The sequence below is a fragment of the Oncorhynchus gorbuscha genome, linkage group LG24, assembly GCF_021184085.1.
Source record: "Oncorhynchus gorbuscha isolate QuinsamMale2020 ecotype Even-year linkage group LG24, OgorEven_v1.0, whole genome shotgun sequence".
In the NCBI taxonomy this organism is placed as follows: Eukaryota; Metazoa; Chordata; class Actinopteri; order Salmoniformes; family Salmonidae; genus Oncorhynchus; species Oncorhynchus gorbuscha.
The window spans coordinates 23,642,153-23,667,647 of NC_060196.1; the positions used below are offsets into that span (position 1 = coordinate 23,642,153).

Below are 25,495 nucleotides of genomic sequence, written 5' to 3' on the forward strand. Positions count from 1 at the left end.
CATGGGGCACTCCGTTCACAACGTTGACAGCAGCAAACCGCTCGCCCACACAACGCCATACACGCTGTCTGTCCACTGAAGTCGGTTATGTCGCTGAATTGCAGTCAGGTCAAGACACTGGTGAGGACTACGAGCGCGAGACTACGAGACTACGAGCGCGCAGATGAGCTTCCCTGAGACGGTTTCTGACAGTTTGCAGAAATTTTTTGGTTGTGCAAACTCACAGATTCATCAGCTGTCCGGGTGGCTTCTCTCAGAGATCCTCGCTCTAGAAAGAGGCCCGGATTTCCAATTTCCAGTCTTCCCAGTTGTCTTGAACTCACTGAAGTCAAGTTTTCACAGTTCTGAGTTAACAGTTGTTTTGAGCGTGGCACAAATCATGCTTCATTGACAGCATGGCCAATGTTGAATGTTTATCATTTTAAACTTGGAAACGAGCCCCTTAATCACAGATTTGGGACCACACAGCCACTCCACTGAATAGCAGGCGGGTGATTGCTTTGCAAAGCTTGTAGAGTTAGCCACTGTCACTGATTCCTTCCAAACCACTCATTGTTGAATTTGCCATTTCCAACTTGTTGTGTAATGTTTATGTCCAATGGCCGATGATCACCAATATGTTTTTATCTATAATGTCTCTTCCTTATTTCTCATTTATGTTTATATAACCTTTATTTAACTAGGCAAGTCAGTGAAGAACAAATTCTTATTTACAATGACGGCATATCCCGGCAAAACCCAGACGACGCTGGGCCAATTGTGCGCGGCCCTATGTGACGAGCAATCACGGCCGGTTGTGATACAGCCTGGAATCGAGCCAGGGTCTGTAGTGACACCTCTAGCATGTTTATAATCTACATAGTTATTACCCCCCCTAAACCTGAAACCTGAATCTCAACGTAGCTTTATGATCTTTCTTACCATATTACCTTATTTTAGGGTTCTAATCCCCTTCTTTGAAAAACTCCCCATTGTGAACAAATCTTTTACATTCCCGAACCTTCACTATCTTTATCCTTAAACTATCCACAATAGCTATGATCTATTGTTATTCTCAGTGACCTTCAAATCAAATCCAACTTTATTTCTCACATGAGCCAAATTCAACAAGTGTAGACTTTACCGTGAAATGCTTACTTATACAAGCCCTTAACCAACAGTGCAGTTCAAGAAGAGTTACCTTCCTGGCCATATTAAAGAGTTATACTTAAATACAATTTTGGAGCCAGTTTTCATATCTATGGTAATGCAAACATGTATTTATGATATTATATTTCTCATTAGACAGCAGTATACCATCCTGCATCCCACTGCTGTAGAAAATAGTACAAAAAAAGAACAACCCTTGAATGAGTAGGTGTGTCCAAACTTTTGACTGGTACAAACATAACATTGAATCTTCAACTCACCTTCAAATAACTCCATGAGGAAGAAGACATTATTCACAGATTATCTTTGAGGTGTTCTGTCTTCAGGATGTTCTGGGCTGATGGCTGTGTGCGAACAGAGTGGCAGTTGAGTGAGCTGGGGCCTTTTATGGCCCTGCCTCTGGGAGCCTGTCAGCTTGAGACATGATGAGAAAGAGTGAGAGAGGGCCTACCTGTAAGATATTTTGTGAATAGTGCTATAAAACATACTTCAATTTGAAGAGGTTTTTGACCACTCAGGGAGCTAATCGCAAACACTCATTAAAACAGGAACAAATTATTGTCTACGCTAAAGAATGTGAATTTGGTCATCAAAATGCTTTTTGATATGTTTCAAAACGTGACCGTTTCGAGAGGTTTCTGGACACTATAGGGGACGCCTTGGCCTTGTTATGGATGAACGTCTATAAAGATAGATTGGTATAAGATATCTGATCCATTTCTGGGGCACATGTTGACAAGATGTTGTGGAATCACATAAGGGGAATATTGACCAACTGAGAATCTCAGTGTACAGCTCAATAAACACAATAAGGCGTTTTGTTCCATTTCAGTCTTCTCTGATGTGTTTAAAGTGTCATATTGGGATGCAAACTAAAAATTGAATAAATGTCAACTCTATATCTGACATTATACTTTAGTCTTTTTTTAAAGCCCATAACCATGTGTGTGAGGTGTATACTTTTGTTTTGCAGTAGATTTTTTATAGACTACCAAGAAACACTCTGTGTGACACTGATTTAGCCGACTGCAGTAAAAGGTTATTAAGTCATTAGTAAAGGGCCACATTGTTAAAGAGTACAATTACATTTTTTAGGTGGTTTTTAGCCTGTCAATCTTTTATTGCTTCATAAGCAGAAAAATTGTTTTTTCCGAAGTCATTAAGCAGGTTGTGAACCTAGGGTCACCTTACGTTCATAATATTTAACGCATTAAGGAGTTATCTGTTAGACACCTAGAGAGGAGGAGAGAGTGATTTAGTCCCAAGCTTACAGAACCCGAAAGCTGCTTGTAAATACCCCTGCACCCAAGCCCCCACACATTTTATTTAACTAGGCAAGTCAGTTAAGAACAAATTCTTACCTACAATAACGGCCTGATTGACCGCTGCGCCACTCAGGTCTCCCCCCCCCTCTCTCTCTCTCTCTCTCTCTCTCTCTCTCTCTCTCTTTGACTATGCAATATTAATCATTCAACTATGACACTAATGTTTATGACTAAACCTTTATATAAATCATATATATTATTGTTACACAATACTATGTATAAACCTTTATATAGCTCATCAATATTATTATTACACAGGTATAAAAAGCTAGTATACATACACCAAAGACACAGCTTAAAGTGAATGGAAAAATGTTTTCCCTAACTGAAATTCCTCCTTACCGCCATCTCTGCTAAACAAGACCATGACGAAGACACGGAAAGTTTGAAACAGCATACCAAGCAGCTACGCAAAACGGTCTTGAGTGACAGCTAATCTGCCCAATTAGCTTATTCCCTTGAAATTCGACACTCCACATAAGGAGTTACCCATGACTCGGCCCGTGTGGCAAATGGCTTATTTGTACAGATGCCTACAGTAGCTCTGATTGGCTATGGCGCACTGGTCCTGGACAAGACAGATGTTTTATTGGGTTTTATTTACTGCCGTGTCTATTAATTGTCCAAATGCACAGCCGTTTTCCCACTCTATATTGCTATAGAACTTTCACAAATGCCTTAGTACTGTATATGTTATTCCCAAACAAAATTATTACCAAGTCAAAAAACTTAAACAACAATGTATTTTATTCTTCTGAGGGTGTATATGAACAGATTTTAAGATTTCATGTTGCTTAAACAGTGTCAGTTCCACTTTAATTAGTACTTTAAAGTACAGTTGTTTTTTGTTGTCACGCCCTAATCTGTTTCACATGTCCTTGTTTTTATTTATTTTATCTTTATTTATACAGGTTTTTTCTCATTGAGATAATATCTCTTTTCCAAGAGAGGCCTGGTCCCAGCAGCAGGGTGAACAACGTTTCAGACAAAACAACATACATACACTAACACAACATTAAACAAAACTATAAACACACATTCAGTACAACAATTACATATTACATTAAAAATACAAACATATTGACTAAAAACAGCTGGCCTAAAAACAATTACACTCTTCTATGATGTATACATCGATCAAGTGTTTAAACTCCACCAACGAAACTAGATCATCACATTTTAAAATGTTCAGGAGAGAATTCCAGGACCAGGGAGCTAAGTAACTTAAACTGTTTCTACCATGACCTGTTCTAATTTTTGGTACTGTTAGAAGCAAATCAGAATGGGACCGTAATTGATATTTAGTTACTGACCTGACTAAAAAAGAACAGAGATAAAATGGCATTTTACCCAGTATGGCCTTGTAAATCAGTGTATACCAGTGTTTAACTCTATGCAAGGTCAATGACGACCAGCCAACAGCGCTGTAGAGATCACAATGATGTGTTAGACGTTTCTGATTTGTAATGAATCTGAGGGCTGCATGATACACTGAATCAAGTGCTCTCAGGGTAGTGGCTGAGGCCTGCTTATATATAACATCACTAAAATCTAAAACCGACAGTAATGTACATCGTACCAGCTCCTTCCTGGCCTCAAAAGAAAAACAAGCCTTATGCCGGTAATAAAATCCTATTTTCAGCTTGAGCTTCCTTATCAAGTTCTCTACATGCACAGTGAAGCTCAGCTTATCATCAACCCACACACCCAAATATTGTGCCTGTCTCCACCCCCTCCAGGTGTTGCTCATCATCCCCAGTGTATTTACACCTGTGTTTTCTGTCTCTCTGTGCCAGTTTGTCTTGTTTTCCAAGTCAACCAGCAGTCATCTCCTAGCTCCTATTTTCCCAGTCTCTGTTTTTCCTAGTCCCCATGTCCTGACTACGAACCCACCTGCCTGTCCACTCTAACTGCCCTGAACTCGAGCCTGCCTATCGCCTTGTACTGTTTGAACTCGGACCTGGTTACTGAACCCCTGCCTGTCCTGACCTCGAGACTGTCTAACGCCCTTTACTGTTTGGACTCTGACCTGGTTACTGAACTCTCACCTGTACCCGACCTGCCTTTTGCCTACCCCTTGTGTTATAATAAATATCGTAGCTCAACCATCTGCCTCCTGTGTCTGCATATGGGTCTCACCTTGTGCCTTTATATGTGGTATCTGTACTTTACTATTTATATTGTTGACAACTTTTACTTTTACTCCACTACATTCCTAAAGAAAATAATGTACTTTTTACTCCATACAGTTTCCCAAACACCCAAAAGTACTCGTTACATTTTGAATGCTTAACAGGACAGGAAAATGGTCCAATTCACACACTTATCAAGAGAACATCCCTGGTCATCCTTACTGCCTCTGATTTGGTGGACTCACTAAATGCTTCATTTGTAAATTATGACTGAGTGTTGGAGCGTGCCCTTGGCTATCCGTAAAATTTAAAAACAAGGAAATTGTGCCATCTGGTTTGCCTAATATAAGGAAGTTCAAATTTATATTTTTATTTCTACTTATTCATATTTTAGTAATTAAATTAACTTTTGATACTTAAATATTTAAAATCAAATACTTTTAGACTTTTACTCAAGTAATATTTTACTGGGTGACTTTCACTTGAGTCATTTTCTTTTAAGGTATCTTTACTTTTACTCAAGTATGACAATTGGGTTCTTTCCCCACCATTGCTGGTCGGCCATGTTGGCCATCCCCAGTAGGAATGTATGGAATTCTACAGTATTTCAACTAAATGTTTCAAGGCCAAAATAACATGCATTTAAGTATTGTTTTTAATGGGGACAGTAACAGTAGTATCAACAACAACAAAAATATGCTAAGGGGAAATAAAAATTCTAATTTTTTATTTTTTATTAGCACACATAATATAATTGAAAATAATGCATTAAGGTGTCTATAACATAATAAACGTATCAAAAACGAAAGTAGTTTATAAAAACATTTATATAGCTTTAAAAATATTTTTTACAGTGGAGGAGTACCAAGATTGATGCCCGATTGCTTCATTGCCTGTCAGTCATCCATGTTTTATACACATCACTGCCTGGTCAAAACCCAGACAGGGCTGTGAAGCGCAGAGCCGGAGCTCTGATATTATGTATAGCGTGTTAAAGGCGGTCCGGTACAGTTCCTGCACATATTATGACAATATTTTGTGACGTTAGGGCTTTTGACAGCACAGGCACAATGGAGCGAGATAGCTGCCAAAAGGTTGAATGTTAGGATCGTAAGTAAAGCTCTGCATTAAACGTTAACATTAAATTAGATCTGTAAACGTACGTTACAACTATGAATGGACATTTACACGATCAATTCTCCCTTTAGTCTGTTACATATCTTTTTTATGTGTACAAACTTTTGTCAGTAATGTGGCATCTGCAAAGGACATGAACAGAAAGTAGCTAGTTGAAGTTAGTTAGTCAATCAACCAACTCCAGCCCAGACGTTAGAGTTCCTTTGCAGCTTCCGGTTTTAATTCCAAAATAAAAGTGCATTCAATACCGACATTATACCGGTAGATGGCGTAGTAGAGGCTTGGGCCTTCAGCAAATGACTTTTGTGAGAACGATAAAGTCACAGAAGAGCCTTGTCTAGAATTACCTCCTGAGCTGCAAAATAGAAAGTAAACATGATTTAGGCCTATTCAGCTACCTAAATATGCCATGTTGTTGTGTGTTATTTACTGGCCTTATAATTGCATAATTTATTTGTATAGCTGTGTGGGGCTACGGTGGTGATCATGCAACCTAATGAATCACACTTTTTACAGTATTTGGGAGCACAGACTGTAGGCCTTATGTTGGGAATTTTGACTGTTGTATTAGTGAATTCCACTCTACTGTATATGTAGGCTTGTTATAGCTATTTGCGTTGCACAACCCCGTCACGCAGAGGATATATCCATATCAATAAATGAGACAAAACAAAATATTGATTAAGTGTTGGCTATAACCTGTCCTGAGGGAAATAGCCAAGGAGTCCCAAATGGTCAAGACTATCTATAACCTATTATTATTGCCAGATCTGTTTTTACTAACAGCCACTGTACATCCTTCAACTATTTAGTGAAAACATTATTTAGAGGCTATATTTAGAAGCCTGTGAGCTAGGGTCTCTTTTGAAGGCGAGCCCTATAATTTAAAACAAACGTTATTTTCTAAAATGATTCCATTAGACACCAGTACCCAGCACTGAGCCACCAGCTTGTCCCAGAGGTAAATAAATCCAAATAATATCAGACTTTACTCTGATCCCCATTCCCCTCTTCTGTTGTCCTTTTTCTTCCTCTCCTCATCATGCACACTGCTCCCCAGACACTCCTAATTCCCCCCTCTTATCATCCTCTCCACGGGGTCCTGGCACCTATAGCTGGTTTCATGGATGAACTCTCACCAAAACTTGTAAATAAGAATTAGTTCTTAACTGACTTGCCTAGTTAAATAAAGTTTCAATAAAAATAAAATACAAAAATGAGAGGTAACCAGAATGTCATATATGGTAGACAAAAACGCCATACCATTTTTGGGAATCATATTCCAAAAGTCAGCCAAGTCTTAAGTTTTATTGGCGAATAACAACCAACTGAAATGTGTCTTCCGCATTTAACCCGACCCCTCTCAATCAGATAACTTTTTTTTAACCCTTTTGTCCCCAATTGGTAGTTACAGTCTTGTCCCATCGTTGCAACTCCTGTACGGACTCGGGAGAGGCAAAGGTCAAGAGCCATGAAACATGACCCAGTCAAGCCGCACTGCTTCTTGACACACTGCTCGCTTCACCCGGAAGCCAGCTGTACCAATGTGTCGGAGGAAACACCATCCAACTGGCGACAGTGTCAGTGTGCATGCGCCCGGCCCTCCACAGGAGTCGCTAGAGAGCGATGGGACAAGGACATCCCGGTTGACCAAACCCTGCCCTAACCTGGACGACGCTGGGCCAATTGTGTGCCGCCTCATGGGTCTCCCGGTCGCGTCCGGCTGCGACACAGCTCGGGATCGAACCCGGATCTGTAGTGACGCCTCTAACACTGCGGTGCAGTGCCTTAGACTTCAGTGCCACTCGTGAGGCCCCCTAACCCTGAATTTCTAATAAAATAATTCCCTACAAACCTCACTACTCCCCCCTCCCCACCCAAAAGACAACCCACTCCCCATTCCCGTCCAACCTCGCTGACCCTATCAAACTACCTCTCCCTTTATACATCATAGAGTTCACTAAATAATATGTTGAACCGTTTCCTCTACCATACATCCATTACACATTCCAGTACCATGTTTCCCTATCAATTTTAAGGATGGATTCAATCCCGTATGCCCTAATCTCATCCTACACAACATAACCTCCATTCCAGTATCATGTTTCCCTATCAATCTTAAGGATGGATTCAATCCCGTATGCCCTAATCTCATCCTACACAACATAACCTCCATTCCAGTACCATGTTTCCCTAGCAATCTTACGGATGGATTCAATCCCGTACGCCCTAATCTCATCCTACACAACATAACCTCCATTCCAGTACCATGTTTCCCTATCAATCTTAAGGATGGATTCAATCCCGTACGCCCTAATCTCATCCTACACAACATAACCTCCCGTCCACTACCATGTTTCCCCATCAATCTTAAGGATGGATTCAATCCCGTACGCCCTAATCTCATCCTACACAACATAATCTCCCTTCTGTTCCCATGACATGAAACCATCTCCTGTACACATTTCCTTGTATTATAAAAATGTCTACCCTTACTACTTTCATCCCATTGTCTAACCCATTTTTCTGAATCTGTACCTGTATATCCACAATATTATTTCCACTGCTCTTTTTGATATTATATCTACTATATCATTTACATAAACACCTTATGAGCCGGAATCCAACAGAACTGAATTTCAATACCATTTCTTTGTAACCCCATTATTTCCAGCCAAACATATTACTACTCTTCTTGGTTGCTCCTCCTCTATCCATTGCAATCCAACAATTAATCAAACCATTTCTGTTGAATATACAGATAAATCACTAGTTAGTCTTTTGCATAGATCCACATCCAACTCAGGAATAAATACACCTGCTCCTGTCTTCCCATTCATGGAATCCTTTGAACCGTCTGCATACACTGCAAGACAAGAATAAAACGTTTGAACATATTGATCTACTATTGTTCCTACATTATCTTCACACCACTGTTTCTTTTCTTCTATCAGGCTAAGCTCAACATATGGTGTTGTATAGAACCACAGTGGCACATTTCCTATTGCCACAGATGGCCCTACAACAACATCTCTGAGTCCATATTCATCAACCCTTTTTCCAATCTCTGGGCCAAAACCCTTCTTTTGATATCGTTCATAATCCCTACTGTCCGTGTAGGATGATATACCGTACTAGCCTTCAGTCTTGCCCAGTATGCCAGGACTAGCTTAACTCCAAAGGAAAGTTTCCCCAGTATCTCCTTGTAAAGTCTCAACCAGTGTAGTTTTAAAATGCACCATCGCACATCCTGAGTGCCCTCACTTGCATCATATCAAGGTGCAACAGCGATGTAAAAGCTGCAGAACCACATACAAAGCACCTGTAATCTACGGACGATCTCATCAAAGTACAATAAATATTCAGTAAAGATTGCCTATCTGCCCCCCAATCATGACCAACTATTGTCCTCATACATTTTAATACTTTCTTACATGTAATACATGTCTCAATACATGTAATATGATGTCTCGTGTAAGCTTCATCAAACCATAGCCCCAAATAGTTAAGTTCTGCTACTCTTTCCATTTGTTCTCCATATAATTGAACACTGACATCTTCCTTAATCTTTTTGTTAGCAAACAACATACATGTATGACAAGATTTAGATCAAGATAACTTGAAACCCCATGAAAAGGACCATTCCTCCACTGCACCTTGCATTTTCTCTATTGCATAAGAAATATTCCTTTCCAAATGGCACCATCATCTGCATATAAGGCCACCCCTATATCCTGTCCAATATCCCCAAAGATATCATCACTCATCATCGTGAAGAAGATGGGACTAATATCAGTACCCTGTGGAGTTCCATTTTCCACCTCGTATTCTCTTGATAACTCCAATCCCACCCTTACCTGGAAGGTTCAGTCAAGCAAGAAATCCATAATCCAGTTGTACATTCTCCCACTAATACCCATTCCATTCCATTTAATCTGTAGACCTTCCCTCCACATTGTATCATTTACTTTTCAATGTCAAAATATACTATTGACATCAATTCCTTCATTGTCAAATCTTTGGTCACCTCAGTACTAACTGTAACTAATTCATCAAGGGTAGTCCTTCCTTTTCTGAATCCACTCTGATATGGACTTAATAGACTCCTATGTTCCAGATAATAAATCCATCTTCCTACAATCAACTTTTCCATTGATGTACAGAGATTTGATGTAAGTGCAAAAGGTCTATAATTAGCAGGACTGGATGGATCTTTACCAGGCTTCCAGTCAAGTGGCTTCTTCTTCGTCTATGATATAATGGCAGTCCGCAAACCAACGCTAAAGGTGCATACCGCCACCTACTGTGCTGGAGTGTGTGGTCAATCACAGTTTACAACATTTCTAAATCATATTACCTAACTCAGTTCTGAGAAAATTAAAAAAAGAGCCCTTACTAACTTCTAATAGACACTTCCACATCCCCAAAATCCCTTCCAAACCCCTCAAACCTCAATGACCCTACACTCTTTCCCTTGCCAACATACTTACAACAATATAACAACACATGCTCCACCGTTTCATTGACCAGACACAAACCATTCACATGCTTGCCAACTAGATATAAGGACAAGTTCAATGTACAATGTCCTAAGCGCAATCGAGAAAACACCACCTTCCTAATCTGACCTTTGAATCTTGGTCCACCGACCTTTCTTTGGAGGGCATATAAATGCCGGCTCAGAGTCCCATATCTTATGCCACACATCTATCCAAATGTCTCTGATCTTACATTTGGCCTCACCTCTACCCAGTGGAACATTAATATCAATTATATCTTGTTTCAAAGCTCTTTTAGATAACTGGTCTACAATTTAATACCCTTCCAAAGCCTGAATGTGCTGGGACCCAGCAGAATCTCACTACTACGCCCATTCTCTCAATTCTCCATAATAACATGAATACCTCCAATAGTAGGTCACTCCTATTAGATTTACCAGATGATAAACTATTCAATACAGACAGAGAATCTGAGCCCACTATAATTCTAACAGGTTGTACGTCCTCCAACCACTGGAGGGCAACTATTATCGCCAACATTTCAACTGAGTATACTGACAGTTCATCTGTTAGTCTTCTACATATCTGCACATCAGATTCGGGAAAGTAAACACCTGTGTAATGATCTTCGTCTGTTGTTTGTAGAAAGTCAGACCGAAATGCAGCGTGTAGGTTACTCATGACTTTTAATGAAGCTAATACGGTACATGAAATAACGGAAGAAGAAAACAACAAACGAATGAAACTAATACAGCCTATCTGGTGACTAACACAAAGACAGGTACAATCACCCACGAAATACAACGCGCACTCAAGCTACCTAAATACGGTTCCCAATCCGAGACAACTAGAATCAGCTGACTCCAATTAGGAATCGCCTCAGGCAGCCCAGCCTAACTAGACACACCCCTAATAATACACACTCCCAATTAATACAAACCCAATACGAAATAACAACATATAAACCCATGTCACACCCTGGCCTACCCAAACATATAACAAACACAAGATACAATGACCAAGGCGTGACAGAACCCCCCCCCCCTAAGGTGCGGACTCCGGGACGCACCTCAAGAGCATAGGGAGGGTCCGGGTGGGCGTCTGTCCATGGTGGCGGTTCTGGCTCGGGACGTGGACCCCACTCCATAAATGTCCTAGTTCCTCCCCTTCGCGTCCTAGGATAATCCACCTTCTCCGCCGACCATGGCCTAATAGTCCTCACCCTGATCCCCACATAACTGAGGGGCAGCTCGGGACAGAGGGGCAGCTCGGGACAGAGGGGCAGCTCGGGACAGAGGGGCAGCTCGGGACAGAGGGGCAGCTCGGGACAGAGGGGCAACTCAGGATAGAGGGGCAGCCCGGGACAGAGGGGCAGCCCGGGACAGAGGGGCAGCCCGGTACTGAGGGGAAGCCTGGTACTGAGGGGAAGCCCGGTACTGAGAGGAAGCTCGGCACTGAGAGGAAGCTCGGTACTGAGAGGAAGCCCAGTACAGAGAGGGAGCCCAGTACAGAGAGGGAGCCTAGTACTGAGAGGAAGCTCAGTACTGAGAGGAAGCTCAGGCAGGTAATAGGCTCCGGTAAATCCTGGCTGGCTGGTGGACCTGGATGATTCAGGTTGTCTGGCCGATCTAGAAGATCTTGGCAGACTGGCACTTCTGGCGGATCCTGGCAGACTGGCACTTCTGGCGGATCCTGGCAGACTGGTGACGCTGGGCCGACTGGCGGCGCTGGGCAGACAGGAGACTCCGGCAGCGCAGGAGAGGAGAAAGGCTCTGGCTGAGCTGAACAGGCGGGAGACTCCAACATCACAGGAGGGGAGAAAAGCACTGGCTGTGCTGAACAGGGGATGCGCACTGGACACGCTGGGCCGACTGGGAGCACTGGTGGCGCTGGACAGACAGGAGACTCCGGCAGCGCAGGAGGGGAGAAAAGCACTGGCTGCGCTGAACAGGCGAGGCGCACTGGAGGCCTGGTGCGTGGTGCTGGAACTGGTGGTACTGGCGCGAGGACACGCACAGGAAGCCTGGTGCGGGGAGCTGCTACCGGAGGACTGGTGTGTAGAGGTGGCTCTGGATAGACCGGACCGTGCAGGCGCACTGGAGCTCTAGAGCACCGAGCCTGCCCAAGCTTACCTGGCTCGATGCCCACTCTAGCCCGGCCAATAGGAAGGGCTGGTATGTGTCGCAGCTGGCTCTGCACCCGCACTGGAAACACCGTGCACTCCATAGCATAACACGGTGCCTGCCCGGTCTCTCTAGCCCAACGGTGAGCACAGGGAGTATGCGCAGGTTTCCTACCTGGCATAACTATTCTCCCTTTTAGCCCCCCCCAATATTTTTTGGGGGGTGACTTTCCGGTTTCCAACCGCGTCGCCGTGCTGCCTCCTCATACATACGCCTCTCCGCTTTAGCTGCCTCTATTTCCTCCTTGGGACTGCGATATTCTCCCGGCTGCTCCCAGGGTCCTTGACCGTCTAATTCCTCCTCCCATGTCCAAATCTCCAAATGATGCATTCTCTCCCATTGCAACTGCTCTTCACGATTAACAGGGAGAGTAGGCTCAGGTCTGTTTCCTGACTCAGCCACTCTCTCTCTGCGCTTTCCCCTGTTACCTTCAGTTTTCGCTCTGTATAGCAATGCTTTAATTTCTCGATTCCATCCGTGTATAGCCCTCTTCGCATTGCTGTAGGGAATCCCAGGCGGGCTCTTGCACTCGCTCTGGGTCGGCTGCCCACCTGTCGATTTCTTCCCACATCGTATAATCCCTTCTTCTGCCGTCCATAGCGTCCTCCTTTAGCTCCTGCCAGGTAGTGGTCAGGTAGTGGTCGGAGACTTGGAGGGGAGTTGCAATGAGGTTAGTGGAAGAACAGCATCTAGTAAAGATGAGGTCGAGCGTATTGCCTGCCTTGTGAGTAGGGGGGGAAGGTGAGAGGGTGAGGTCAAAAGAGGAGAGGAGTGGAAAGAAGGAGGCAGAGAGGAATGAGTCAAAGGTAGACGTGGGGAGGTTAAAGTCGCCCAGAACTGAGAGAGGTGAGCCGTCCTCAGGAAAGGAGCTCATCAAGGCATCAAGCTCATTGATGAACTCTCCGAGGGAACCTGGAGGGCGATAAATGATAAGGATGTTAAGCTTGAAAGGGCTGGTAACTGTGACAGCATGGAATTCAAAGGAGGCGATAGACAGATGGGTAAGGGGAGAAAGAGAGAATGACCACTTGGGAGAGATGAGGATCCCGGTGCCACCACCCCGCTGACCAGAAGCTCTCGGGGTGTGCGAGAACACGTAGGCGGACGAAGACAGAGCAGTCGGAGTAGCAGTGTTATCTGTGGTGATCCATGTTTCCGTCAGTGCCAAGAAGTCGAGAGACTGGAGGGAGGCATAGGCTGAGATGAACTCTGCCTTGTTGGCCGCAGATCGGCAGTTCCAGAGGCTACCGGAGACCTGGAACTCCACGTGGGTCGTGCGCGCTGGGACCACTAGATTAGGGTGGCCGTGGCCACGCGGTGTGGAGCGTTTGTATGGTCTGTGCAGAGAGGAGAGAACAGGGATAGACAGACACATAGTTGACAGGCTACAGAAGAGGCTACGCTAATGCAAAGGAGATTAGAATGACAAGTGGACTACACATCTTGAGTGTTCAGAAAGTTAAGCTTACGTAGCAAGAATCTTATTGACTAAAATTATTAAAATGATACAGTACTGCTGAAGTAGGCTAGCTGGCAGTGGCTGCAATGTTGACACTACAAGCTTGGCACACCAGTATTTGGGGAGTTTCTGCCATTCTTATCTTCAGATCCTTTCAAGCTCTGTCAGGTTGGATGGTGACCGTTGCTGCACAGCTATTTTCAGGTCCAGGCTCTGGCGGGGCCACTCAAGAACATTCAGACTTGTCCCGAAGCCACCCCTGCATTGTCTTGGCTGTGTCCTTACGGTTGGTGGTCTGCTGGAAGGTGAACCTTCGCCCCAGTCTGAGGTCATGAGCGCTCTGGAGCAGGTTTTCACGAAGGATCTCTCTGTACTTTGCTCCGTTCAGCTTTCCCTCGATCCTGACTAGTCTCCCAGTCCCTGCCGCTGAAAAACATCCCCACACCATGACGCTTCCACCACGATGCTTCCCTGTAGGGATGATGCCAGGTTTTCTGCAGACGTGACGCTTGGTATTCAGGCCAAAGAGTTCAATCTTGGTTTCATCAGACCAGAGGATCTTGTTTCTCATGGTCTGAAGGAACTTTAGGTGCCTTTTGTAAAACTCCAAGCGGGCTGTCATTTCCCTTTTACTGAGGAGGAGCTTCCGTCTGGCCACTCTACCATAAAGGCCTGATTGGTGAAGTGCTGCAGAGATTGTTGTCCTTCTGGAAGGTTCTCCCATCTCCACAGAGGAACTCTGGAGTTCTTTCAGAGTGACCATCTGGTTCTTGGTCACCTCCCTGATCAAGGTCCTTCTGCCCGGATTGCTCAGTTTGGCCAGGTGGCCAGCTCAAGGAAGAGTCTTTGTTGTTCCAAACTTCTTCTATTTAAGAATTATGGAGACCACTGTGTTCTTGGGGACCGTCAATGCTGCAGAAACTTTTTGATACCCTTCCCCAGATCTGTGTCTCGACACACTCCTGTCGCTGAGCTCTACGGACAATTCCTTCAACTTCATTGCTTGGTTTTTGCTTTGACATGCACTATCAACTGTGGGACCTTATATAGACAAGTGTGTGATTTTCCAAATCATGTCCAATCAATTGAATTTACCACAGGTGGACTCCAATCAAGTTGAAGAAACATCTCAAGGATGATCAATGGAAACAGGATGCACCTGAGCTCCATTTCGAGTCTCATACCAAAGGGTCTGAATACTTATGCAAATAAGCTATTTCGGTTTCTTTATTTTTAATAAATTAGCAGAAATGTATTAAAACCTGTTTTCGATTAGTCATTATGTGGTATTGTGTGTAGATTGATGAGGGAATAAAATGTAATTTAATACATGTTTTAATATGGTGTAACGTAACAAAATATGGAAAAAGTAGATGGGTCAGAATGCTTTCCGAATTCACTGTACATATCGGAGATGGGATTTCTGCCATTGAACTACAACTCCATAAAAGCAGTGCAATCCAGTTACCTCATTTCCGCCTCCCGATATATCTGTTTGATGCGCCCTGAATAGGCCCTTTTCCGGCTTTGAGAAGTGTGGTGCAGAACGGCAGACACAAGTGAGTGGAGAAATGTTACAATTTTCAAGGCCAAAATTGCATGAAAACGCACAATGTCCAACTATCGTACGTGTAACATTGCTTGTTTGACTTTGAGTCGGAAATAAATCAGTTTATAGTCCGAAGTCGTTTTTAAATCACCCGAGTGTTTTTACCGGCCTTCAGCCGGGGCAGATGAACTTCATGCTTACACGTGCAACACTGCTAGTTGGCTTCCTATTTAGCGTCCTCCCGGGATCACTCGGAACATTGTTGCTATGCAAGATGTTCAGTTTGGTGTTAAGCACATGTTTATCTCATGTTTAGCTCATAATGACATTAGCCATAAATCGTTCGCTAGTAGACTCGGGCTGACTTTAGCCGTTTTGGCCTACTGTCGTGTCTGCTCTCATTCACATTGACTTTACGTTTTTATCCCGACTATTTAATATAATATAACTACTTACACCAATATATTTGTGCTGTCCGTGTGTAGCCCAGCCCACGTTGCTATCACTAACGTTGACTGTATAATGGATAACGTTGGCTAGCAGGTTAGCTAGCTCTTCGTGTGTTACTAACAGTGGCAGCCATTCCTTCCTGATGTTGATGGCTTTATCATGAATCATTTTCTCATGTCACCTAGCATTATGCTAACTATTTGAGCCGTAATGTGGTAGTATCAATATCGTGATGTGGTAATTTTTACTGTTTTTGATTTCACCTTTATTTAACCAGGTTGAGAACAAGTTCTCATTTACAACTGCTACCTAGTCAAGATAAAGCAAAGCAGTTCGACACAAACAACAGAGTTACACAATGGAATAAACAAACATATAGTGAATAATACAAAGTCTATATACAGTGTGTACAAATAAGGTATGATAAGGGAGGGAGGCAATAAATGGGTCATAGTGTCGAAGTAATTACAATTTTGTAATATCATTGATTAGTGTGTCATACAATTTTTACAAGGCCTTTGCCATGGAACTGGGATCAGACATTGTGGTACCTTGACTCGTAATTCAATCCATCAATATTACCTGACTAAATCTTCCGTTTTTCATCAGTGACTTCAGAGTCGTGGGAGACTGCCCCTGCAGTGGCTGAAACGCCAGAAATCAAGCTCTTTGGGAAATGGAGCACAGACGATGTTCAGATCAATGACATCTCCCTGCAGGTAGGGCATTTCAATGTTTGATTTGTGACTAGGCACTAAAACACAACTGTTTTTTTTTTGTGTAAGCGAGGCTAGAGTCACGCCTTTACGACCCTCATTGTCCTGGTGTGCTAGAGTGCTCGCAGAGTAAACTTCTTTGCATATTCATTGGCTGTAGTCTCATGTGGCCCAGTCAATCACCAGCTCAGAAACATGAACATCGATGTATTCCCTGTTAACCTGGACATTGAAATGTAAGTTATTGGGAAGGGAACTAGTATTGATGATGCTTTTTCCTTCAACTCAGGATTACATTGCTGTGAAGGAGAAGTACGCTAAGTACCTGCCACACTCTGGAGGCCGTTATGCTGCCAAGCGTTTCCGCAAGGCCCAGTGCCCCATTGTGGAACGTCTCACCAACTCTATGATGATGCATGGCCGCAACAACGGCAAGAAGCTGATGACCTGTCGCATTGTGAAGCACGCCTTCGAGATCATCCACTTGCTGACCGGGGAGGTACGTACCTTATTCAAAAAATGTTTTTGTCCCAATGTCACCCCATCCCCCTTCATAGTGCACTGCTATGGTCCTTGGTCAAAAGTAGTGCACTAAATAAGGAATAGGGTCCCATTTGAAATGCGGACTTAGCCTTGAACTCCATGCCTGTCAGCTTCCCGCCACTATGCTGGTCTGTTTCAGTGACTGAGTATAATCCAGTGGAGGCTCAGATAGACCCAGCTCTAGGAAGCAGGGCTGCCTAAACTAATGGGCAACTCTGTGCCGAAAGGCCTGGAACAAACACCACGTGACGTTCTTACGTCCACGAATATGTCCTGTTAGGTTCTTATTTTTCAGCGTAAATAACCCACACTCTAGTGAAGCTTTAACCAAGTTTAATTCTGCCCGAAGGTCCTGTACAGCTGTAATCAGACAACCCAACATTTGTCCCATCCAGATTTTATCTCACTTAAGATTCTCCTCTCTCCTTACATATTCCAGGCTCTACAGCAAGATAATAGAGGGTAACCGGATACCAAACGTTTATTACTAAAGAGAATCTGTCCTCGCCACCTGACCTCAACCCCTCCATCTAATCCAGATGTCCACCTGTCTCCCCTCTATCAATATGTTGCTCTCCTCTTGTCACAACACATTCCACAGCTTTGTCTTTATACAGAGACCCAGTCTCTTTCACTCCTTAATATACTATGCTCCTGATCTATCGTGTCTTTATCTCAATGTTCAAAATGTTGAATCCAACAGTACGCTTCGGAGTGTCTGCCTGTGAGATTTGTACCCTTGGATTCCAGTACGGTTGTGGTGGTTGACTTTGTCTCCTCTGCCTTGTCCTCTCAGAACCCCCTGCAGGTGCTGGTCAATGCCATCATAAACAGCGGACCTCGTGAGGACTCCACCCGTATTGGTCGTGCTGGTACCGTTAGGAGGCAAGCTGTGGACGTGTCCCCTCTGCGTAGAGTCAACCAGGTAAAAGAGACTGCTGCCACATTCTCCTCCAACTCTGCCTGTTGCCACTTGGTTCACTGCCAAATCTAGGCTACATCACAAGTGAAGTTACAGGAATATAAAACTTTTTTGTACATTTCTCTTTTGTGCACACGAGGCTAGAGTCACACCATTACAAACTCATTGTCCTGGTGTGCTAGAGTGCTCGTAGAGTAAACATCTTTGCCTATTCATTGGCTGTAGTCTCTTGTGGCCCAGTCAATCACCAGCTCAGATACAGAACCTCCATTTTGACTTGTTTTGGTGTAGATTCACAACATAGTTTATTTATATTCTGTTTATGGCTGTCTTGTCTCCTGTCTCAGGCGATCTGGCTACTTTGCACTGGAGCAAGAGAAGCTGCTTTCAGGAACATCAAGACTATCGCAGAGTGCCTTGCTGATGAGCTGATCAATGCAGCTAAGGTGAGACTTTTTGTTGAAGGTGTAGTCTCAATTGTGATTTCAGTACCATACAGATTTGGTTTTGAACGAGTTAATCAGATTTTTCACGTCTGCTGTTATGTTGGGAGGGTTTGTTCACCAGTGTTCATCTAAATTTCTTTGGGGTTGACCATTGTGTTTGTGTTTTGTCAGGGTTCTTCTAACTCCTACGCCATCAAGAAGAAGGACGAGTTGGAGAGGGTCGCCAAGTCCAACCGTTAAAATTGTTCCTTTCTAAAAAAATAAAATGAGGAAATACATTTGAGGACTTCTATTGTTTTTTAAAAGTTGAATGTGGTATGGTGTTTAGTAACACTTATAAAGGCCTGAATACAGGACAGTTGAGGAATGAGTCAAAGGTTTTAAATTCATTTATTTCATAATCTACTAAATTACTTGAATATAATTTAATGCAGCATTTTAGGTGCATACTATTGATTGGACTACTAATAAAAGGTAGATGTCAGTGCTTTATCGCTAATGAGGACTTCGCAACAACACCTAAGTACTGTGACAAACAATGCCAGTTTATTTTGAGTTACTGCACTAAATATACAGTGGGGCAAAAAGTATTTAGTCAGCCACCAATTGCAAGTTCTCCCACTTAAAAAGATGAGGCCTGTAATCTTCATCATAGGTACACTTGGACTATGACAGACAAAATGAGAAATCCAGAAAATCACATTTTGGGATTTATAATGAATTTATTTGCAAAAAATTGTGGAAAATAAGTATTTGGTCAATAACAAAAGTTTATCTCAGTAGTTTGTCATTGCCAACAGGGGTCAAAAGTTTTCTGTAAGTCTTCACAAGGTTTTCACACACTTGCTGGTATTTTGGCCCATTCCTCCATGCATATCTCCTCTAGAGCAGTGACGTTTTTGGCGCTGTTGCTGGGCAACAGACTTTCAACTCCCTCCAAAGATTTTCTATGGGTTTGAGATCTGGAGACTGGCTAGGCCACTCCAGGACCTTGAAATGCTTCTTACGAAGCCACTCCTTCGTTGCCCGGGCAGTGTGTTTGGAATCATTGTCATGCTGAAAGACCCAGGCGCGTTTAATCTTCAATGCCCTTGCTGATGGTAGGCTTTGTTACTTTGGTCCCAGCTCTCTGCAGGTCATTCACTAGGTCCCCCCGTGTGGTTCTGGGATTTTTGCTCACCGTTCTTGTGATCATTTTGACCCCACGGGGTGAGATCTTGCGTTGAGCCCCAGATCGAGGGAGATTATCAGTGGTCTTGTATGTCCATTTCCTAATAATTGCTCCCACAGTTGATTTCTTCAAACCAAGCTGCTTACCTATTGCAGATTGTCTTCCCAGCCTGGAGCAGGTCTACAATTTTGTTTCTGGTGTCCTTTGACAGCTCTTTGGTCTTGGCCATAGTGGAGTTTGGAGTGTGACTGTTTGAGGTTGTGGACAGGTCTTTTATACTGAAGTTCAAACAGGTGCCATTAATACAGGTAACGAGTGGAGGACAGAGGAGCCTCCTAAAGAAGTTACAGGTCTGTGAGAGCCAGAAATCTTGCTTGTTTTTAGGTGACCAAATACTTATCACCATAATTTGCAAATAAATTCATTAAAAAATCCTACAATGTGATTTTCTGGATTTTTTTTCTCATTTTGTCTGTCATAGTTGAAGTGTACCTATGATACATTACAGGCCTCATCTTTTTTTAAGTGGGAGAACTTGCACAATTGGTGGCTGACTAAATACTTGTTTGCCCCACAGTACAAAGGTATGTGGACACCCCTTCTGGGGCGGCAGGATAGCCTAGTGGTTAGAGCGTTGGACTAGTAACCGGAAGGTTGCAAGTTCAAACCCCCGAGCTGACAAGGTACAAATCTGTCGCTCTGCCCCTGAACAGGCAGTTAACCCACTGTTCCTTGGCTGTCATTGAAAATAAGAATTTTTTCTTCACTGACTTGCCTGGTTAAATAAAGGTAAAACAAAAAAAAAATTGATTCAGCTAGTTCAGCCATACCGGTAGCTGGTGTATAAAATCGCACACACTGCCACGCAATCTCCATAGACAAACATTGGCAGTAGAATGGCCTTACTGACGCACTCAGTGGCTTATGTGGCACTGTCATGGGATGCCACCTTTCCAACAAGTCAGTTCATGTTTCTGCCTTGCTAGAGCTTCCCTGGTCAACTGGTGTGGTTACTGTGAAGTAGAAATGTCTGGGAGCAACAATGGCTCAGCTGTGAAGTGGTAGGCCACACAAGCTCATAGAATGGGACTGCAGAGTGTTAAAAAAAAAATCTGTCCTCTGTTGCAACACTCGAGAGCCTTAGATCTGCCAATTCGTCATCTGCGATGGATACTACAGCTGGCTCGGAGCCCTTCGGTCCTCGGGGTTTGCAAAACCCCTCGATGCGAAAGACCGTCTGGACCTCAGCTGTTGTCATCGGCAGCTCTATTGTAAGCAACATCTTGGTTCCCAGGGCTAAACCCCTGTTCTACCACAGGAGCACGAGAACAGGACATAACAAGGCTGCTTCTGACTGTTCTACCCAGGAGTACAGGACATAACAAGGCTGCTTCAGACTGTTCTACCCAGGAGCACGAGTACAGGACATAAGGCTGCTTCTGACTGTTACCCAGGAGCACGAGTACAGGACATAACAAGGCTGCTTCTGACTGTTACCCAGGAGCACGAGTACAGGACATAACAAGGCTGCTTCAGACTGTTCTTCCCAGGAACATGAGTACAGGACATAACAAGGCTTGCTTCTGACTGTTACCCAGGAGCACGAGTACTGGACATAACAAGGCTGATTCTGACTGTTATACCACAGGAGTACGAGTACAGGACATAACAAGGCTGCTTCTGACTGTTATACCACAGGAGCACGAGTACAGGACATAACAAGGCTGATTCTGACTGTTATACCACAGGAGCACGAGTACAGGACATAAGGCTGCTTCTGACTGTTATACCACAGGAGCACGAGTACAGGACATAACAAGGCTGATTCTGACTGTTATACCACAGGAGCACGAGTACAGGACATAACAAGGCTGATTCTGACTGTTATACCACAGGAGCACGAGTACAGGACATAAGGCTGCTTCAGACTCTTCTACACAGGAGCACGAGAACAGGACATAACAAGGCTGCTTCAGACTCTTCTACCACAGGAGCATGAGTACAGGACATAACAAGGCTGCTTCAGACTGTTCTACCACAGGAGCACGAGTACAGGACATAACAAGGCTGCTTCAGACATTTCTACCACAGGAGCACGAGTACAGGACATAACAAGGCTGCTTCTGACTGTTCTACACAGGAGCACGAGAACAGGACAAAATAAAGCTGCTTCTGACTGTGTTACCCAGGAGAACGAGAACAGGACATAACAAGGCTGCTTCAGACTGTTTCACCCAGGAACACGAGTACAGGACATAACAAGGCTGCTTCTGGCTGTTCTACACAGGAGCAAGAGTACAGGACATAACAAGGCTGCTTCTGGCTGTTCTACACAGGAGCATGAGTACAGGACATAACAAGGCTGCTTCTGACTGTTCTACCCAGGAGCACGAGTACAGGGACTTAAGACTGCTTCTGACTGTTCTGCGACACGCTGGTAGTTGACGCTGTCATAGTCCATGTGGGGTCAAATGACAGAAGGGCTAGCTCTGAACTTATTAAAATAGATTTAAAGAACTAATTCTAGCACTGAAAGATTTTTTAAAAATTGTCCAATTTCAGGTCCGGGTCCATCTTTGGGCTGCGGGTGTGAAAGATTTCCTTTCCCTAGTAGGAAGTCCACTGTGAGCAGCACACCGTGCACTATCAGTTCAAATATAAATAACATGAACAAGTCTACTTCTGATAAGCTTCCCAGTAAAGCATAAAAAACAATCAACCAACCCAGAAAAGTGTTTAAAAAATAGCCCAGAGTAACATACTATGAAACAAAGTTCATAAAGTTATTAACTTGTAACAGATGACACTCATTCTGACAATCTCTTTAAATAACTCACTTAGATAATACCTTTGATAGTGGCAGCAATACATGGTTATAACATCTTCCGAAAAGACATGCCATGTGTTGCTGCCTAATATTCAGAACCACATTCCTGTAAAGCTTAGAGAGGATCTCATATTAAATACTGTTGAAATAATATGGCATCTGCCTCATCTCAAGCCTAATTCTTATGGGAAGCTGCTATAGACCAAGTGCTAACAGTCAGTATCCGGATAATATGTGTGAAATGCTTGATAATGTATGTGATATCAACAGAGGTAAAGTGGCAAGAAAAAGTATGTGAACCCTTTGGAAATACCTGGATTTCTGCATAAATTGGTCATAACATTTGATCTGATCATCTAGGTCACAACAATAGACAAACGCAGTCCTCCCATGAACACCATTCTTGTTTAGTGTTATACGTATTGTAGACTCGTCAACAGATATGTTAGCATGTTCAAGAGATTTCTGTAAGTCTTTAGCTGACACTCTAGGATTCTTCTTAACCTCATTGAACATTATGCACTGTGCTCTTGCAGTCATCTTTGCAGGACGGCCACTCCTAGGGAGAGTAGCGACAGTGCTGAACCTTCTCCATTTATAGACAATCTGTCTTACCATGGACTGATGAACATCAAGGCTTTTAGAGATACTTTTGTAACCCTTTCCAGCTTTATGCAAGTCTACAATTCTTAATATTAGGTCTTCTGAGATCTCGTGTTTGAGGCATGGTTCACATCAGGCATTGCTTCTTGTGAATAGCAATCTCAGATTTTGTGAGTGTTTTTTTATAGGGCAAGGCAGCTCATACCAACATCTCTAATCTCGTCTCATTGATATGAATCCAGGTTAGCTGACTCCAATTAGCCTTTGGAGAAGTCAATAGCCTAGGGGTTTGCATACTTTTTCAAACCTACAATGTGAATGTTTAAAGGATGTATTCAATATAGACAACACAAATACAATAATTTGTGTTATTAGTTTAAGCACACTATGTTTGTCTATTGTTGTGAAATCCAGGTAATTCCGAAGGGTTCACATACTTTTTGTTGCAACAGAGAGGTATAATTTCTGGGTGATTTAAATATTGACTGGCTTTCATCAAGCTGCCCACTCAAGAAAAAACATCAAACTGTAACCAGTGCCTGCAACCTGGTTCAGGTTATCAGTCAACCTAAAAGGGTACTTACAAACAGCGCAGGAATTAAATCATCAACATCTATTGATCAGATCTTTACTAACGCTGCAGAAATGTGCTTTAAAGCAGTAGCCAAATCCATAGGATGATCACAATATAGTAGCCATATCTAGGAAAACCTAAGTTCCAAAGGCTGGGCCTAATATAGTGTATAAAGAGGTCATACAATAAGTTTTGTAGTGATTCTTCTGTTTATGTAAAGAATATTTGCGGGTCTGTGGTGTGTAACGAGGAGCAACCAAACGCTGCACTTGACACATGAAATTGCTTATTCCAGTTACTAATAAGCATGCAGCCATTTAAAAACTGTTAAATACCCTTGGATTGATGAGGAACTGAAGAATTGTATGTTTCAGAGGGATGCTGCAAAAGGTATGGCAAAGAAGTCTGGTAGTACAACCGATTAGCAAACGTACCGCAAATTGAGAAATCATGTGACTAGACTAAATAAAAAAGTACTATGAAACAAAAATAAATGAGAAAAGGCTAACTCTGCTCCATCATTCATTAAATCAGATGGCCCATTCATCACAAAACCCACTGATATTGCCAACCACTTTAATGATTTTTCATTGGCAAGACTAGCAAACTTAGGCATGACATGCCAGCAACAAACACTGACACTGCACATCCAAGTATATCTGACCAAATTATGAAAGACAAGCACGGTATTTTTGAATTCCATGAAGTAAGTGTGGAAGAGGTGAAAAGATTCTTGTTGTCTATCAACAATGACAATTCACTGGGGTTTGACAACCTGGATGGAACATTACTGAGGATAATAGCGGACGATATTGCCACTCCTATTTGCCATATCTTCAATGTAAAAAATACTAGAAAGTGTGTGCCTTCAGGCCTGGAGGGAAGCAAAATTCATTCCGCTACCCAAGAATAGTAAAGCCCCCATTACTGGCTCAAATAACTGACCAATCAGCCTGTTACCAACCCTTAGTAAACTTTTGGGAAAAAATGTTGTTTGACCAGATACAATGCTATTTTACAGGAAACCAATTGACAATGGACTTTCAGCATGCTTATAGGGAAGGACATTCAACAAGCACAGCACTTACACAAATGACTGATGATTGGTTAAGACTGCAACACTTAACAAAGAACTGCAGTTAGATTCAGAATGGGTGGCAAGGAATAAGTTAATTGTAAATATTAAAAAAATTAAAAGCATTGTATTTGGGACAAATCATTCACTAAACCCTAAACCTCAACTAAATCTTGTAGACCAATAATGTGGAAATTAAGCAAGTTGAGATGACTAAACTACTTGGAGTAACCATGTATTGTAAACTGTCACGGTCAACACATATTGATACAACAGTAGCTAAGACTGGGAGAAGTCATGTCCATAGTAAAGTGCTGCTCTGCCTTAGCAACACTATCAACAAGACAGGACCTACAGGCCATAGTTTTGTCACACCTGTTCAGTAATGTGGTCAGGTGCCACAAAGAGTGATGTGGGATAATTACAACTTGCCCAGAACAGGGCAGCACGACTGGCCCTTTAATGTACACGTAGAGCTAACATGAATAATATGCATGTCAATCTCTCATAGCTCACAGTAGAGGAGAGATGGACTTCAACAATATTTGTTTTTGTAAGAAGTGTTGACAAGCTGAATGAACAGAGCTGTCTGTTTAAACTACTAGCGCACACCAGAGGTCTCTTCACAGTCCCCAAGTCCAGAACAGACTATGGGAGGCGCACAGTACTACATTGAGCCATGATTACATGGAACTCTATTCCACATCAGGTAACTGATACAAGCAGTAGAATCAG

General features: G+C 43.0%; 1 protein-coding gene and 3 non-coding genes across 4 annotated transcripts; all 4 read left to right on the forward strand.

Annotated features, from left to right (window-relative positions):
• The first annotated feature begins 15,356 nt into the window (after nucleotides 1-15,356).
• LOC124013170 (40S ribosomal protein S5) lies at nucleotides 15,357-18,788 on the forward strand. The gene is made up of 6 exons (XM_046327387.1): nucleotides 15,357-15,443; nucleotides 16,493-16,602; nucleotides 16,889-17,098; nucleotides 17,939-18,067; nucleotides 18,412-18,510; nucleotides 18,682-18,788. Coding segments are annotated over exons 1-6 (618 nt in total). The 5' UTR covers nucleotides 15,357-15,442; the 3' UTR covers nucleotides 18,751-18,788.
• Nucleotides 16,667-16,798, forward strand: LOC124013454. Its single transcript, XR_006834879.1, has one exon. It is a non-coding gene; the product is annotated as a small nucleolar RNA SNORA3/SNORA45 family (small nucleolar RNA).
• On the forward strand, nucleotides 17,256-17,382 carry LOC124013448. The gene has a single exon (XR_006834874.1). It is a non-coding gene; the product is annotated as a small nucleolar RNA SNORA65 (small nucleolar RNA).
• On the forward strand, nucleotides 18,198-18,328 carry LOC124013453. Its single transcript, XR_006834878.1, has one exon. It is a non-coding gene; the product is annotated as a small nucleolar RNA SNORA3/SNORA45 family (small nucleolar RNA).
• Nucleotides 18,789-25,495: the final 6,707 nt, after the last annotated feature.